At 43.5% G+C, this 19254-nt stretch overlaps 1 protein-coding gene across 1 annotated transcript in view; it reads right to left on the bottom strand.

Annotated features, from left to right (window-relative positions):
* Positions 1-19254, bottom strand: part of LOC117467448 (transcription regulator protein BACH2-like) — a 66090-nt gene that overhangs the window by 19820 nt on the left and 27016 nt on the right. Inside the window, exon 2 of the mRNA XM_034111083.1 lies at positions 879-1158. Within this exon, the coding sequence (XP_033966974.1) occupies positions 879-1142 (264 nt within the window). The 5' untranslated portion in view covers positions 1143-1158. The remainder of the gene's footprint in view (positions 1-878; positions 1159-19254) is intronic.

Here is a 19254-nt window from a genome sequence, read left to right as displayed (position 1 = left end):
TTTTACCGGTTATAGTCCGGTAATTACCGGCATACGGAAACTCTGTCATGCCTTACATATGAGGCATTTGAGGAGAGAACTATAGAAAATGTGCACCCCCTCAGCCTTCACTGTGACACCAGGCTTGTAAGACTATTCTGAACACATACCTTATGGAAATAGAAATGGAGAGTTGGACATTTTAATTGTCACTCATGGACAAAGCGCACAGTAAAGTTTGACTCTAGATTTCTAGAAAATACTGAAACTCTTAAGTGTCTTAAACTCTATTTATGTTAGCTGATTCTAGTCAAATCCATTCTTGTTCTACTGGTTTAAGCGGGGAATTTGATACCACTGACCATAATATCCTCTAGGACCCTGCAGAGACATGGGTGGGTATCAGTGGCAATGCTCTACAATGATTGTCTCCCGACTTAAAAGACTAGCGTTTTTGCATTGATGACGCCAGATCAGCTCCAAAGATGTTAGGTGTGGGGTGCCCCAAGGATCTGTACTGGGTCCAGTTCTCTTTTCCGTTTTATTACAACTTTGATTATTTTACCTTCTGTGTTATATAATGCAGTAAGTTGCTGGTTTAGTGCCTTGCCTTGTGCCCAGGAAGGGAAAAGGCACCTCTCTATTTGGCACTTATTCCCAAGCCAAGTCCCTACAGAATGTCCAATGCTGCCCAGGGAACATATTAAACTGTTGGAGATGTGCTGATAGGGCAAAGAGGAAAAGGTGTATTATGAGTACCCCAAAGACAGCCCACATCTGTGTTCCAAAATGTTATTTTCAAAGTTTGAGTTTCCCGTTACCATTTCTCTTCAAAATGACCTCAGACTCATCCCTGTGGAACTGCCTGTGTGTTCTGTGTTGTCTTTGTGGCCCTTTACCTTGTCTGGTAGGTTAATGATGGGCTCCACCTCTCCTGTCCCATTGTGCCCCAGCAGGGCCTGCAGGAAGTAGCGGCTGCTGGCGGCGAGCACGGCCCTGTGAGCGCGGACCTCCCGGCCCTCCACCAGCACTGTGACATCACACAGGATGCCCTGCCGCCGCTGCTCCTCCAGGCTCAACAGCACGTTGGCACAGTGGACCTTGGATTCATACACGTACAGGGGCGCTGCCGCCTCTCCCTCCCGCTCCTCGTCTGCCGACATCACTCCCTCTAGCACCCTGCACAAACAGAATAGAGGGTAAGAAGCTGTGGGAACAAAGTATTAGGTCTGCATAACATGTGGGAAATAAGCAATAAGCAATAACCTTGTTAAATATCCCAATAACAATTCAATTAAATGGTATTTAAAAACAAGTATTTAAAGTGTAAAGTTCTGCCTTTTTCTTCTTTTATTATACCTTTATGAATACTACAAAATATTTGTTCTAATAAAAAAATTATGGAAATGTTATTTAATAATGGAACATTAACACAAATGAAAATATTAAAATAAAATAATGATTTTGAAGTGCAGTTTTGTGGAGTCGTATATACGTTTTGTGAAGTCGGAAATAAACCCAGAATGTTTTCTGCCTCTTTCTGTATATTATTAATAATTAATAAAAATGTAATCCACAAATAAACAATTACATTAAAAAAAGACAGTCATAATTATTTTGTATTATTAACAAATAATAGATGCATAATTAATTATCATAACTGCATTAATTGTCATTAATAATGTAATGTGGTCCACCTACAGTATTAGTGTGTTGGAAATGCATAGTAAATTCTCTTTAAATGTATCAATATTATGGTAACCTGAACACCTCACATATATTTCAACAGCAGACACAAGAGGGAATTTTGCAGGGTTATTGTTGTGAATTGTGATAAACTGTAAGATATGTGTATAAGGTTATCTGACTACACAAACATATATGTACAGATGGATATTAAAAAGCACATAGAAAGGAGCTTCTCATATGGTTGCAGGCAGGTCTGTCCATTGTGATTAATTTCACTGCCCTAGTACATAAGCCCCAACACAGACAGCTGAGCGTGCAGTCTGTCTGTCTCACAGCCCTGAGCCGTGTGTGTGTGTGTGTGTGGGTGTGTGTGTGTGTGTGTGTGTGTGTGTGTGTGTGTGTGTGTGTGTGTGTGGTGTGTGTGTGTGTGTGTGTGTGTGTGTGTGTGTGTGTGTGTGTGTGTGTGTGTGTGTGTGTGTGTGTGTGCGTGTCAGCAGCCAGAGAGTACGCTGCTTTCTGCTGACTCATGGCGTCTGAATAGGCAGAGCTTGCTGAAGCAGTGTTCTGGCTCTCCTCCCTGTGCCAATCATCTGAACACAGTAGATCTCCCACCCCCCCCCCCCCCCCCCCCCCTTCAGGAGCGCTGCAGGCTCTCTCTGGCTGTTCATGATGCCTGCACACTGCACAGTGTTCTCTAACACTATTTACCCATTTAGCTGCCTGCTGAAAGTAACAACTAAAGAAAGGAGGAAAAGGCACATTGTTGGCTATAGAAACTTCACTATTACTATTTCTACTCTGCTATTAACCCTATTAACCGTTTTTGGTACCAGGTATTTCATTTCCTGCTGCAGTAGAGGGGACAGAAATAAGCTAACGTATAGAAACTATTCGTCAATTCAGTCTTTAGGGCCAGAGCGAATAGAACTCTGTTACTCTCATTATTCACAGTACTTTTCTAGAGTTTTAAAGAGGCCCTACTATGCCTTGTTGGGGCTTTTCCCTTTCCCGTAGTGAGTTAGGTTTGTGTGCATGTAAATGGTCTGCAAAGGCTAACATCCCTGTGTTCCTTTCAGGGGGAGTTTCTCTGCCCCACCCTGCCTGAAATGCCTCCATTGGACTCCTTTGTTTACTTCCGTAAAATAGTGACATCACTACATAACATTTGCGCTTCTATTGGCTAGCGCTCCAAGACATTGTACGTGACTGGACTGTGGTTTCAGACAGAGGGTGAAAAGAGGTGCTGCAGCACAGGCAGTATGATACAAATGAAGAGCTTTTTGAACATTAAAGCATGGAGACGTGTCCCAGTAGAGAAACTAAATACTGATATGACCCTGAACATGAGCATAGTAGAGCCCCTTTAAAAAGCAGCTCCCGATCGGACCAAAAATACAGATTTTGGCACAAATACGGTTGCAAGTTGGCTTCCTGCCGCACTGCCGAGGTGTCCTTGAGCAAGGCACCAAACCCCAACTTCTCCCTGGCTCCATAACACTAGCCGCTTTCACTCTGCCACCTCTTCATGATTGCATGTCTATAGTTCCTGTTTTTGAGTGTATTTCGGGCCTATGTGTGTAATTGTAAAATAACAACAGAGTAAAGACTGAATGTGGGGATTCATAACGGTGATCTGAATCTTAAAACCAGGTCGGCTAAGTTGTCCCTAAATGATTGACCATTACTATTTTGCACACCGATATGCCCTTAACGTCTCAGGCTAACGCTAATTACATAATCTCCAGCAACTACAGCTAGCAGAGTGAAGCATGAGCCAAGGTCAGTGGCTCTGTATTAGCATAGTTGTACTTGTAGGTCATAACAGTATTTAGTCAATCCACAGATACTTTCACAGATTTAGATTGTTTGTTTGTTGTTTGTTTGTTTGTTGTCATAGACTTTGTGTATTAATCTAGTTAGTTAATTCTGAATTCAAGTAATGTGTTGTTCAAGCTTCAAGGTTCTTTATTAGTCATACGAACATAGCTACGGTGTAGTGTTGCCGATTAAAACCTTGTGTCACAGGCTTCTCCAACAGTGCAACACACAACACAGATAAACAGAAACATATAGTGCAAGTAAATAATAAATAGTAATACAAAAAGAAAAATAGTTTTAAAAAAGTGAAATAGAGCAATAAGAGTCTATATGCAAGCTATTGAAATAGGATATATAGGTAAATAGATAAATAATTTAAAAATAATTTTTAAGTAGCAGCCAGATGAATATTAGGGATGTTGTTTCAACTGTTCAGGTGTCTAGCAGTCTATGGCCTGTGGGATGAAGCTGTCCCTGAGTCTGGTGGCTTCAGTCCGGATGCTGCGGTACCGCCTGCCAGACGGCAGCAGACAGAACAGTGTGTGGCTGGGGTGATGGGGGTCTTTTGTAATCCTGAGGGCTTTCTTCCTGAGCCGCTGGGAGTAAATGAACAGCATTGTCACATAAGTGTTCCTCTGGTCCGGGTGTGAGAGGGCAGTGTGGAGGGGGGGGGGGGGCTATGGCGTCGTCTGTGGACCTGTTTGCTCTGTAGGCAGACTGCAGGGGGTCCAGAGAGTCGGGGAGGGAGGAGGTGAGGAAGGTTTGACTAACCGCTCAAAGCACTTCATGGTGAAGGAGGTGAGTGCTACTGGGCGGTAGTCGTTGAGGCTGGTGATCTTTGTCTTTTGGGGGACAGGAACGATGGTGGAGTGTTTGAAGCACGTGGGGACTACAGACTGCAGCCTGTTGAAGGTGTCTGCCAGCTGAACTGCACACACCCTGAGAACACGGCAGGGATGCCATCGGGTCCAGGAGCCTGTGTGGGTTAACCCTTTAAAGGATTTGCACACATCTGCCCTGTTGAAGACAAAAGGGCAGCGCTCCTGGTCCCTCTGTGCCTCCACAGCCTGGCTGCTCTCAAATCGTTGTGTTTGTGTTAGGACAATGAACAAGTAGTAACCTGCCCAGCATTGTTGTTTTGGTAAAAATGCTGTACTCAACCCCCCCCCCCCTTCAGCTCCTGTTCTGTGTGTTATTGTTGGTCAGTGGGTGCATAGAGCGGCTGTTATCAACATAATAACATCTTCTGTTTAAAACAAATATAATAGTTGGTCAAATATGATCCTTCCCTATCCTGAGCTTTATCACCTCCATGCTTTTGACTATAATAACAAGATGTATTGCTTTCAAATTGCAAGAAGTTGCTTCAAGTCTATAAAGGATACCCAGTGTGTTGCATTACAGTTGAAGTAGCAGCCTGTGAGCGTGAGTAATTGAGATGTGAAAGCCAGAGGAGGCTCTGCAGTCAGTGTTCACTACACCAGTACAACATACAGAAATCATTTGAAGAAATTGCGTAAACATTTCCCCATTTCACACTTTGAATTAGCACAGTGTTCAGTTATGCTTTTACGTGTTTTGCTCGCCCCCAACCACACTGGGTAAATTGTTCAGAGACAGATGAGGGGCTTTGGTAAACCACACATTGCCTGTGGTTTCATCATGTAGTCTGAGCTGTAACGTGTGAGGAGAGCCGAGGAGCTTCAGCTGACGGCAGCTCACTCATATCCATTATCCCCTAAGTGTGACATTACAACTGGAGAGGAGGAACATTGCTAACTTTTACTTTGTGTTGCTAGACTGCTGAAAACGATGGGTTACGTATTGTAACCCTAGGTATATAAGCACAGGCGGAGCCCTCTACTGGACTCTATGGGTACTGCCCTCGACCTCACCTACTGAGAAATCTATAAACGTAGCTGAGCTGCAGCCTCTCTTCCTCCAGGCGGCGGAAGCGCTGGGTGACCGGCGTGATCGACCCAAAGAGCCCCTCCATGGATACGGGGGCCCCAACGAGATCCTCGCGGTCCTTCCTGGACAGCGCAGTGAGTCCCAGCCACACGTGACGTGCCGCCATTGTGGCCAGGGACAACACACGGCCAGCTGCGGCAGCTACACCGTGGACCAGATTGTTCATCTGGCCAATACAGCGGTCCGAATAATCACTCCCGTCCTGAGGCGGCCTGCTGAGGGGAAATCAGAGACACGCCCAACACACCGAGATTATTGGCCGCTGCTGCCATCTGCGTACCGAGCCGGAATATTCTGTCCAAATAATCCAGCATAATGGAGCAATAATCACAAACGAAGGCCGGCTGCGCCGGGGAAGCCGGGCCGTCAAACCCCTGAAGGAGGCGGCTCACCGGCTTTGGCGGTAGTGGCGGGGGGAGCGGTAACCCTCCGCCGCGATGGCCATCACCGCTGGGAAGTGCTGACGTGCGGACCTGTGAGGCAGCCCGTCCTGGGTGCCGGAAGCACCCAACATCGAGGAACCCTTGTCGTCTTCCTCGTCGACAAATGGGGCCGGCCCGCCGGGATGGTGAAAACGAATGGCACCGCCTCCTGCTCCTCCATCTCTACCACCTCGAGGTTCACATGGTTGTCCGCTTCCTCTGGCGACGCCCCCCCGGGGGCGGCCTACGTTTACAGATTTCTCAGTAGGTGAACGCTCGCATAGTGAGGTCGAGGGCAGTACCAATAGAGTCCAGTAGAGGGCGGAGCCTGTGGGATATAGCAGTATGTGACACCACTGAAAACTCTAAAGGTCCCAGTGTTTACTTCATGGGAGGATTATATCAGGCTCTAAATAGCCCTAATGATGACACATTGAACGGCTTCTACATAAAGCACAGTCAGGTTTGGTAAATCTTCTTAGTGATTGTATGCAAACTAAAGACTGGTGCAGGAATGAGTCAAAACCCGGAAATGTGTTCCTCTGTCTCATGTTTTGAATGTGTTTTTGGTTAGATGCAACGAAGAAGCTTCAGACATTCACCTGTGGGTTTTGTTTTTCCGGAATCAAACCAACAACTCACTGATGACACCTGTGACAGTGCTAGCTCATCATTGTTGTTTAGAACCCATTCCTGCAGCGCTCCATAGTCGATACCTTAACATCAGCCACAGATATGAGCTTCCTCCTGCCCAAGTGCCACTTGCTCCAATAGCCTACATTCAACCCGGCAGAACCATCAATCAAACACACACACATCTGAGGTTGATCAAACCCCTGAGACACACACACACACACACACACACACACACACACACACACACACACACACACACACACACACACACACACACACACACACACACACACACACACACACACACACACACACACACGGAGTGAAATTGTTGAATTATTAGTGTTTGTTAATTAATATCTGTGTGTAGCAGCAGCTCTGGGGGAAGGTCCCTGCCCGGTCTGCTCTGTGATGAATTATTCACTCCTGGATGTTTCTATACTCTGCCTGCTGGGCTTCACTAGGTTGGTGTGTGTGTGTGTGTGTGTGTGTGTGTGTGTGTGTGTGTGTGTGTGTGTGTGTGTGTGTGTGGTGTGTGTGTGTGTGTGTGTGTGTGTGTGTGTGTGTGTGTGTGTGTGTGTGTGTGTGTGTGTGTGTGTGTGTGTGTGTGTGTGTGTGTGTGTGTGTGTGTGTGTGTGTGTGTAGGTACAGTCCAACATTCTGCTGCCCTACTTTCCTCCCCCCCCTCTCCTGTCTTCTCCCCTGCCCTGATTATGTCTTATTTTCATCTAATGGTGTCTGTGGGGTATACTGAGTAGTGCTTATATATACAGTATATGTGTGTAGGTGTGTGTGTGTGTGTGTGTGTGTGTGTGTGTGTGTGTGTGTGTGTGTGTGTGTGTGTGTGTGTGTGTGTGTGTGTGTGTGTGTGTGTGTGTGTGTGTGTGTGTGTGTGTGTGTGTGTGTGTGTGTGTGTGTGTGTGTGTGTGTGTGTGTGTGTGTGCGTGTGAAGACATCTATTTGCTGACAGAAGCACTACTCCAGCTTGAATCATTTATGAAAGCAGTTTTTATGAAAATGCTAACAAATATTCCTAATGCTGCATTCAGACAAACAAAATGCAGTAAAAATACATTAATGAAATGATGGGAAATGAATCCAACAAGTTGGAAGCAATTTAGGTGGTAACAACACTGTACTGTACTAGTGCTATTCTTAAAACATGCCCCGCGGGCGACTCAAGTTGACTTTTTCTGGATATCTAGTGAAAATTTGAACAACATTTTGATTGAAACTACGTTCAAATAGTACATTCTATCATGTCTCCTCTGCATCCTCACTTTGTTTATCTAACAGGATAAAGGACAGGACAAATTGAAATGTTGATGACGCATACATGGGGAATCATCAGATTGATCCTGTTTATCTGTATCAAATATCATGCTTCCATCCATTATTTGTTGAAATATGTAACTCAAACACAGCACTTTAAGCATAGGCGGATTTTGAGGGGGGGCATTGCCCCCCCTAGTGGCTGACATATGTTACAGCATTACTACGTCTAAAACTGTTCCAATACAAATATTTCGTATATCAATATTTTAATAGGTGTAATAAAATGATTGTTACAATACAAATCTGAATAATATCATGTTTTGTTTGAAATCATTTCATTTTTGAGCAGTCGCATGTTGTGATGTGCGTGTGTGACGTGTGAGGTTAAGGACACATTTCCCTCGCTTTTTTTTGCATACAAGTGATTCAGCTATTGTATTACAAGAATTAGCAGTAATGGTTATTCGGCGATTACCTAACCCGAAAGACTGTTAAAAGGGACAGCTATCCAAATCTATACAAGATGCTCGTTGGCACTGACTCTGCCTATCGGATCTGCCACCTCTGAGAGAATTTTTTCTGCAATGAGGAGAATTCGGAACTGGCTGCGGTCAACGATGGAAGGAACAAGATTTTCCTCACTTGCGGTTCTTCACATTGAGGACGACATAACCACAGCTGAGGGGATAGTGGAGTCGACATATATGCGGAATGTAAAAAAAGGCGTCTACTTCTGCACTAAGGTAGGACACTGGTTAATAATAGTGTAGCGTGTTCAAGTAACCAAGGGATATAGTATCAAATAAGTATAAGATGTGCACAGTTATGATAAGTTGTACAGTTATGTCATGCACTGTTGTTGGGGGGAGAGACCGCCCCTTCCATATGAGCATGAGGCAGTGTTGTAGTCAAGTCACCAATTCACGAGTCCAAGTCACCCTCGAGTCACCACTCTTCGAGTCCGAGTCCAAGTCCGAGTCACCAAGGGAGAGTCGTAGTCGAGTCCGAGTCCAAGTCCGAGTCACCCAAGGAGTGTCCAAGTCGAGTCCGAGTCCGAGTCATCATTACCTGTGTTCGAGTCCGAGTCCAATTCCGAGTCACTTAAGAAGAGTCCAAGTCAAGTCCGAGTCACAAGTCTTCATGTATTAATCTTCATGGATATATGTTTTGAAATGTAGCTGCTCCTCTACATTGCTGTTATCCTGTCTATTGAACTGCTGTGAAGCGAGTTTGGCTACAATTCTTGTAATAGGTGCTATACAAATATAAAGCTTATTTCTAATATTCATATTATTATTATATATAAATAAACTATATTTAAAATGAGTTACCTTTTAGAGAAGTGATTATATTTGTATGCCAATATTTTCCTATGGTAAAGTTTTCGTTTTGCACTTTTATTTTGATAGTAATAAGATTGGGACTCTTATTTTGAAGGAACTTTTACGGGTTAAATCAGTTTACCGATAAAGATTTAGCCCCAGAAAGCACATGGCTACTTAGCATGCAAAATGATGTCATTATGCATGTTAAGTAGCCATGTGCTTTCGTGTTATCGGCTGAATCTTTATTTATTGATTAGATCACGTTACGCTGATGATAGTGTTCAAGACAGCCTATATGTCTGAACTCGACCCTTAGAGTAATGTGTTACGGAGCCTTCTCTTCTATATTGTTTCCACATAACGAGCATTTTGCGCTGCTCTTTTCCAATGTGGAAGCAGAATGTGTGAAAGCATACAGCACGATGCGGGGTGTGTCTGTAGACATCTCTAGACTGGAATAGCGGGGCCCAGTACGTGAACTCGCCATACAGGATAGAGGACATCAGACTCCAGAGAAAATGTGCTCGAGTCCGAGTCCAAGTCGGAGCGTCAATGTACGAGTCGAGTCCGAGTCATCGTGGGGGGGGGGAATTCACGAGTCCGAGTCCGAGTCCAAGTCATCCTGTGCGAGAATTCACGAGTCCGAGTCGCGTCAATCAGTGCGCGAGTCCGAGTCACGAGTCCCGAAAATCGGCACTCAAGTCCGACTCGAGTCCGAGTCCAGGACTCGAGTACTCTATCTCTGGCATGAGGCGTGCATGACGGCAGGGCCGGACTGGGACAATAAGTCAGGCCGGGAATTATACACCCAGGCAGGCCACTACCAGTTAAAAAAATGTGAAAATCTATTTAGGAATCTATTCATGTGCACATATTTTAAGTGGGTGTGGACCTCAAATCCTCTAGGGGGATCCGGGGGCATGCACCCCCGGTAAGATTTGTTTGTTAAATGTTGGAGTTAAATGCATCAATCTGGTGCATTTTGAGGGGGAAATAAAGAGACTAGTTCAGGGGTATTCAACTAAAATTCAACGTGGTCCAGTTAGAGAAAATGTCCCCATGCAAAGGTCCGGAACATCAAAATGTCTGACTTGCTTTATGAATTAGTGTGATATATATTGAAGTGACCTGTAGCTTTATCAACGTCTGCATGTAATCAACAACTGACTGCCAATCAAATAAAGAAAGTACAATTCAAAAACAACAATATTTATTGCCTATTAACATTGAACTATACAGATATACAGTAAAATACTGTGGCTATGTGTAATGTTCCTCTCGGGCTGCATTTACAAATAAAATAGAGAAAATAAATAAAATAGCTTTTGAAAATATATGCATCTTAAAAGTGCTTAATTTTAGATAAATAAAATAAAGCGTAGCAGCAGCTTGAGTTTCCCTTTTTCTTTGTTAACCGTTTCACATCCTGACTTGACAGTTTCAGACGATTATAGAACAATATCAGTCTTTACACATCATAACAAGTGAACAGTTTTAAAGTTTCTCTTTCTTTCCCTCTTATATTGCAGTCCCTCACTCACTTTGTTTTAATTCAGTGCGAGAATTGAGCTTGAGCTTGTCCTGCCAGGAGTTTGTAAATCTGGGCTGAAATTGTGTCATGGCCATTCTCACACACATGCAGGTGCTCATTGGTTACAGGGATGCAAACACAGGTATGGTGAAAAAAGAGAGAACTATTCGAAGCAGAAAAAAAACAGCGTAATATACCTATATCTGACAAAGGCCTGTGCTATAATGCTACAATTAACTGGCTGTTCTTTATAATATACTCAGATCAATAGGAGACAGAGATGTTAAGTTATAAATCAAGGATTTTTATTATTATTTACAGCAGGGATGGGGACCTTTTTTCCTTTCAATTTTTACAACATCCTCCGAGGGCCGTACAAATGATTGAACTCAACCTCTGCTTAAAAAAACTAAAATCACAGCCCATTCATTTGGCCTTTCTTTCATGCTGTGCAAAGAAAGAGCAACCTCTGAATCCAGATATCTCACCATGACTCACGCATGCATGCACGTGCACGGTTGTGGCATGACCACCAACACAGAAAGATATGGACACAAGATGTGTGCAAATGTATTTAGTATCCTATCCATGACCATGTGAACATGATTTAAGTGGGGGGGGGAACCTAACCTCCTCTAGGGGGGTCCGGGGGCATGCTCCCCGGGAATATTACATATTGAAGTTAAAAGCATCAATCTGGTGCACTTTGAGAGCAACATGAAGAGATCTATGGATAAATCGTTCAACACCCATATGAAACAGAACTGTAAGCAGATGTTTCTTTTTGGATAGTTTACAAATCACTCCCCTTTTAAACTCTATTCCTGTTATTTTTAACAACTTTTTTGTTACTGTCATATAGTATTTTATACCTGTTTTTCATTTAGTCTCATTAATAACTATAATGATCATATCAAGGTGTGCCTTAACCTCACTGAGCTGAGGTTATTTGAGCCTCTCAGGAGAGCTCTCTTCCACCTGGTTGTAGAAAAGCTCTTTAAATTCGTTAGCATAGCTAGCTAACCAGATGCTAATAACAACAGATCGCCACTGTGCTTACAACTAAAGACACAGCCACCCCACGTAAACACTGTGGCTCCTTATGGGTACTGCAATATTTGAAGGGCTGGAGCGGCGTTCTGGTGCTCTCTGTCAGCACTCCTTTCAGACGAGACATACCACGTGAAGACACGTTACGCTCGTGTTGTGTTCAAGGAACCTGTCCTTGGCCAGGAAAAACAGGTACTCGCTTGTTTAATTATTTTTGCGGTGTAGATTTCTTCTTCTTTTTTGAAGTGAGAAGTTGTCCGTCAGTCGGACTGACGGACGGACTCCCCACCCCCAAAACGAAAACTCTTCGGTTCTCCACGAATTACACAAGTCACCCAAATCAGCGTTAAAAAAGTGGGAGGCGCCGAAAAATCCCCTATTAATGTATTGAGTATAGCTCCGGGTCCGTATTGGTCGGCGTCTGGGTCCGGATCCGGACCGCGGTCCGCCTGTTACCGACCCCTGGACTAGATCTATGGAAACACCATGAAACAGAACTGTATACATTTAAATAATCATAAGAACATGGCCATAACCCTTTCCAATATTTAAAAACATTTGAACTTGTTTATTTATTTGTTCTTGGTTCATTTATGAAATTCCCAAATGTAAAGCGTCTTTGGGTTCAAGAAAAGCGCTATAGAAAGATAATTTATTATTATTATTATTATTTATAGTTGTGAGTGTGTCTGGTAGTGCTGACGACGTCGACGCGTCGAATTCAAAATATCGTCGACGACATATTTCCGCGTCGACGCGTCGCTACACACACGTGGGTCACCCAAAGCAACAAGCAGTTCGCAATCGCACTTCAAACACAATGGAGACTGAAACGGCTACCACCTCCTCCTCACAGGATTGCGCACGAAGCCCTCAAACGAAAACATCTCGCCCTAGGTCTTCAAAAGCATGGGAATATTTTAAAGTTAGTCCAAAACGCAAAGATATTGTCATTTGCAGTCTTTGCCAAATGGAGTTGGCATATCACACAAGCACAACGGCTATGTTGGAACATTTAAAGCGGCAGCTAGCTGTGGTGGCTACCATTAGCAGCTAGCATTTGCTCTCCGATTTTTACATAAAAATGGAATTATGGATTATAAATGCAATCATTTTTTTATACATAGACGTTAAAAACCTATGGATTAACCGATTCAGCCGCGTTTTTTCTCATTTTAATGCCATTGAACACGTCTTTTGATCAGATTGACAGTTACGGTGGTGAGACGATCTCCCTAGAAGCTCTGTAAAGGTACGTGTTGTGATGACTGTATTTGCTTCCCCTGTCGCGAGTCCGGATCACTCAGTGATGATACTATATACCTACATAATCTGTGGAGTCTCAGCTTTAATCGGATATCTTGTATGTGCAGCTACGATAAGTAATAAGGGTACTTTTATCTTGAGTTCTGTGCCAATGTCCGTTAGCATTTTTCGCTCATGGGTCATTTAGATGCTTCTTATGAGACTTGTGTTTTGTTTTGGTAAACATGGTTTGTATCGGCAGTTAGCTGAGATTATTTCCGTTAATCTGGTATAACACATTAATAGTTTGTTAAATATTAAGATCCCCTGAGACACAGTATCGTGAAAAAAAAAATGTTTACATTACATTTTTTTTACATTACGTTTTTTATGAATTGAACAACAGAAAAATAATCGTTAGATTAGTCGACTAATCAATCAAATAATCGCCCGATTAATCGTTTTCGAAATAATCGTTTCCCCCCAGCACTAGTGTCTGGGCTCCTGAATCAGTCTCCCCTCTCTCCCCCTTTGAAGCAGAAGCAAAGACTAGTTTTAGCTCTCAACAAGTTTTAAAAGTGTATCTTACCTTTTTTCACCTAGTTAACATTTGTTTTTTAATTATTCATGCATATTTCACTAATCTCACTCCCCCCTCAAATGGAAATATGTGTTTACATAAATGGTGACCAAACCGTTTGAGACCCACAGAGATAACTTAGACAAAGTTAACTATCTAAACACTCAGAGAGTCCTTTACCTCACCTGAGCTGTAGTTATCAGTCTCTCAGTCGGACAGGAGAGGACTCTCCTCCACCTTGTTGTTGAAACAGCTCCTTATATCCGTTAGCGCAGCTAGCTAGCACCAGATGCTAACAGCAACAATACACGTAACCGGTGCGCGCGCTTTCTCTCTCGCTCACGCCACACATACACACCCTCCCGAGCTTGAATGACACACAGAGACCAATCGAGGGCTTTAGTGTATGATCTGTATGAAAGTGGCCATGTGGGCAGGCCACATCATGTAGTCACCCTCTGTGAGGCAGAGTAAGACCCACATTTGTGCAGCATTGCGTTCACAATAGCCTACATACATAACAAAAATAATCCTCAGGCCAGCAGGCCACTTAACAGGCCAGGCCATCGGGAAACCTTCCGGTCCTCCCAATGGCCAGTCCGGGCCTGCATGACGGGACGAGTTATGTTCGTATGTGGAAAAGTCATACAGTGCGGTGAATGCTGGCTTTATTGCTACTGTATCCGTAGCACCCCACGTAATAGTTGGGACTGTGTACTAACGTCAGTAAAAAAGGTTTGCCCCTCCAAGCGCAAATGTCAAACTCCGCCTATGACTTTAAGCTGACCAGAGGAACATTTGGGGATCACCAAAGTTAGTGGGATTCATTGTGTGGCTGGGATTTCTCCATACGACTTTGGAACATTGAAGAAGATCAGAGCTTTGGCCAGCACGTGTTTACAGTTCTCCGATACATTTAGTTTAGTCTCCACATATTTACACCACTTATGATTTCTGAAGCCAAAAGTCAAAACTAACGTAATGCTTAACACACATCATCACCGCTAAGCTAAAGTCGGCTAATGTTCGGCGTGATAACGTTTATCCACTTGTTATCAACCGGCGTTTTTGAGACACGCAAAAGCTTCAGACATTTACAAGCAAGGTGTTTACTGACACATTTTATAAATCTCTTAAGCTCGTGTTGAATTCAGATCTTATTTTAGGCATCTGATTTAATAAACAACCAACAAATCATTGGAGACAAGGACTGAAAGTGTTAAAATGCCAACTCATTTCAGGCTTTAAGACCTCATTCCTGCAGCTTACTATTGTTCCCAAATAAGACGCAGATGAATTCCTAGCTCAAGCTCCAAGCAGACGGATGTTTACTCCAAATGAAAGCAGATCCTCTTCTCCAGAAAGATGCCTGCTTGCTTCTCAACTGATGAATCATGCAGAACTGGATATCAGGAAACAATTCACAGCTAAAGATACTTCTCGTTACATTACAGAGGCCCTCCCTCGGGAGTTCCTGATCTCTGGAAATATAGCGCCATGACATCAGTGTCCCCCTCTCAACAAAGAGCCTTTGTTGGGAGAGCGGCTCTCACTTGCACTGCCGTCACCGAATCCTGATAAATGACCTCTGAGGTTATCGGCAACAGTGTTTACTCAAACCAGCCTCCTTCCAGCCTGGATAACTCATCCTGCCATTGTCAAGTGGAATTGGATTTAGTGAAAATGAAACCGTCCATCCCTCAGGCGTGCAGCAGCTCTCCTGACAGAGTGCTCATGTGTCAGAGGGCTGCAGTGCATGTGTGTGAAGGGCAAGTGACCCGCTGTACCGCTGAGCGATGATGAGTGCTGAATGGACTACAGAGCTAGGGACATGGCGCGCGGAACATGTACGTAACAAAAGACATATGTGTTGATAGTTGACGATACTATGCCTAAGAGGCATAGTATCGTCAACGTATGCATGTGTGAGTGCGAGTGTGTGTGTATGTATGTGTGTGTTTAAACAGGGGTTTAAAAATCTATACAATCTATAGATGCTGAAAAGCTGACCTAGGTACTTCGGCTCTGATGCCTTCTAACTCCCCATCAATACCTTCACCTTTTGTCCTACACACACACACACACACGCGCGCGCGCGCACACACACACACAAGCACACACACACGTGCACACACACAAGCACACACACACACACACACGCACGCACGCACACGCACACGCACACACACACACACACGTGCGCGCGCGTGCACACACACACACGCACACACACGCACACACACACACACACACACACACACACACACACACACACACACACACACACACACACACACACACATCATTACAGACTGCTCATAGGTCCAGCATCACTAATGTAGTGCTCTAAGCTGCTTCCATCAGGAGAAGACGTGTAACTGTGAGCACTCTCAGTACTTGGACGTTCACCCCCTGATCCCACCGGAAGCGTCTGCGCGGCGCGGAAGCGGAGCGTCGTGTGTGCAGCCTCGCAGTTGTTGTTGATTTTGGAATATTTCCTGGACATTTGTACTTCTACAAGTAGTAGGCTACGTAGTTAAATGGTTTATGTTTGTGTCTGTTTAAATCGGGTTTATTGTTGTTATTTCCTATGTTGTTGTGTTGTAGACTACAGACACAGTTAATAATAATTGTAATATTCCAGTTATAAACGACATGAATCAAAGATGTGTTGCTGTATTTTAGTGGTAAAAAAATATGCATTCATCATCATAGTTATTGTATATATATATATATAATGTACAGTGCCTGTAAACCGGAGGAGAACGCTGGCATGTATTCTCCTACTTGAAAGACGGTGGTGGGGGGGAGGAGAAGGAGCCGGTTTTGGGTGCACCCCCTCAACCAGCAAAGCAGACAACAAGGTGATTTGCATCACTTCCTGCCTGCGCCGCGTCAAAAATAGGATTCATCCTATATTTTAGAAATTCCTTGTGGCGAGGAGCTTCTGGGACGCTCCTGGTGGGATTAGGGGGTTAGGGGAATGGAGAGTTAGTCTTAGATTCAAAGGCTTTCTATTGTCAGACAAGAGTACTGATACAGCATGATCGTTCAAAATCAAGGATGGCATTGAAGGATGGCATTTGTCTAATCCCAACATTTTCTAAAATGACCGATAGGAAGAATTGCCGAAAACCGAAGAAAACTATTTACAATTTCCTCTTAATAACCCACACACACGCCCACACGTACACACAGAGGACTCACAACAGATGTCTTCTCTTGAATTCTCTGCAATTAGCCCTTAATAGAGATGGGAATCTTTTGGGGAATTGTATTTCAATTCAAAAGTGATTCTGGATTCAGTGAACAGGAAATTGTGTATATTTCCTTTGACGTTATAAACAACTTCCAAACATGTTTCTGAAATCAATCCGTAGCCAAGCAAACTTTGCAAGTGACAAAAATTACATTTGAGCTAGAAAATATAAATATTTGTTAACAGTCCATACAGATCTGTGTATATCTACTCTCCTCACATCTATGGTCATACACAATATAGCGAATGGATGCATCTCTTTGGACTCGGAGCACAACCTCTGACTGAGATTCTAAGCTGGAATAAACTGTAATGTGTTTGATGTATATTGTCTTACTATGTAGAACTGTTCAAGTGGAATATAACATGCAGATAGTACAACATATATTGGGATCAAAGGCGTTTAATAAAAATGAACCATAACTGCAGGGTATTCCCTAATTGATGTAGGCCTACGAACCCATCGTGACAAACTGAACTCAGTGGGTTGTATTCCCTGTTAGAAAGTGAACAGACGGCTACCTCAGGGTCTCTCTGCTGGTCAGCTGGTGGAGTAGAAGTAGTTTCATTCTTCATACGCCAGGCATCACTGAACAACAGTGCTGCTGGTCTGAGAGGCATAGTATCGTCTCTGATTTTTTTAGTATGGTTCACTGCATGATTCCATCTCAGCATATTATCTGCTTGTTCACTCTGAAATGAGCCGTTTGAGGCTCAGCTTGCAAAGATAATCAGAAGATTTCTGCACCTTCATACCGATCAAGCACACTGAGTTTTTTTTTAACTTTTAGTTGTCTTTATTACATTCTATACGTTTTCGTCAAGTTCTACCGTCATTTGAAAAAAGCAAAAGAGGCTTTATTGTTGATGTATCTCCCACTAAGCAACTAACATGGCTTAATGTGTAAGTCAATGGGGGGGGGGGGGCGGTTGGCACTGTCAGGGTCTGAAATATGAAGACACAGAAGAAGTGCCTTAAACCTGCTTTCTGTCTAATGACCAGTAGGGAGCTTGGAGCTGTACATCCAATAGAGTGCCAACAGTGTCTAATCGATAGATTTATGATCGATAGATTTATCCGACTGAACAAAACGTGATCCGTCTTTTAAATGTGTCTCAACCACAGACCTTATTTCGAGCTATTTTCTAAAATCCTATGGAGAAATTGCACTGCTTTTTTGTCGAGGGAACCCATACGCAGCTTACTTCCGGGTTTTAGGACGCGTCACTGTGGCACTCTATTGCATAGAAATCTATGAGAACAATTACCATTTTGTAAATGATGGTCTAATTTACTGTAAAATAAATGATACAAAATGTCTAATGACCTAATGAAAGTTAATTGTATCATTGGGTCGTCTAAGATTAAAATGTAAACCAAGATGTTGACGGCCATAAACCAAGATGCCGAGGGCTATGATAGATGGCATGTGCAGCAATTTGTGGCTCTCAATTTAATTGAAGATCTTAAGGCCACTGACTTTGGCTCAAGTCTGCAAGTCCAGTGGGAGGCCATAGACAAGACCTTTAATGCTATCTGCTATCTGCCTACCTCAGGCATGAGTAACACTGCAAATACGAGGGTCATACAGGCTTGAACGTCGCCCGGGACAACAAGGTTTGTGTCAGCGAAGAGAAATTGACAACTTGAACTAGATGTTCTTGGACATTTGTGGAACAGGGGCAGAGAATATGGAACTAATGCTACTTCACAAGGGACCCCAGGGGAAAGGGTTTAATGAAGAGGATGTGGGACCAATAGATACTTTGCAATCTAACTTGTCAACAACTTCTAGCTCAGTGTTCAAATATCTGCAGTCACAAAATGATATCAGATAACTATAGATGATGATATACAGGGGCTCCAGCAGATCCCAGCAACAACATCCCAGATCTATGAAGAACGCAGTCGTAGGAACAGCAAAGACACCCTCAGGATCCCAGGCCTCTGGTGGAGGACCCAAGCCTGAAGGAGGGAAGAACATCGGACCGCCCAGGGAGGAGAGAGTGGGGACATTGCTATGTATAATGCATGTTTCAAACAGCACTGTATAATATATATATTTATCAATTACATTGTTGGTTCATATTTGGTCCAAGGCCAAATGTGTCACGATCTGTCTTTATGGTGTTTTGTCTTGTCTCGATCTGTCTGTGGTTCCCTGGCGGTAGTTTCCCTGGTGTGTCTGATTACCCGATTGTGTTCACCTGTGTTTTCTCCTCCCTCCTCACCCGTGTCTTGTTTGTGTGATTACTCTCGTGTGTATTTAAGTTCTGGTTTTTCTGTCTGTCTTTGTCGGTTCGTCTTGTGTCATGACTAGTTCGTCGGTGAGTGTTCTGTTTTGTCTTTGTTTATCACCTAGCCTTGAAATAAAGGAATGTTCACTTTATTCTGCCTTTGGGTCCAGCCTGCTTCACACACCGTAACACAATGTGTCACATCAAAACAGCTATAAATGAATACATGTTGAGAG

The sequence above is a fragment of the Pseudochaenichthys georgianus genome, chromosome 22 (assembly GCF_902827115.2).
Source record: "Pseudochaenichthys georgianus chromosome 22, fPseGeo1.2, whole genome shotgun sequence".
NCBI lineage: Eukaryota > Metazoa > Chordata > Actinopteri > Perciformes > Channichthyidae > Pseudochaenichthys > Pseudochaenichthys georgianus.
The sequence above is the reverse complement of the archived record's forward strand: the minus strand, read 5'-3'. Positions and strand labels throughout refer to the sequence as shown.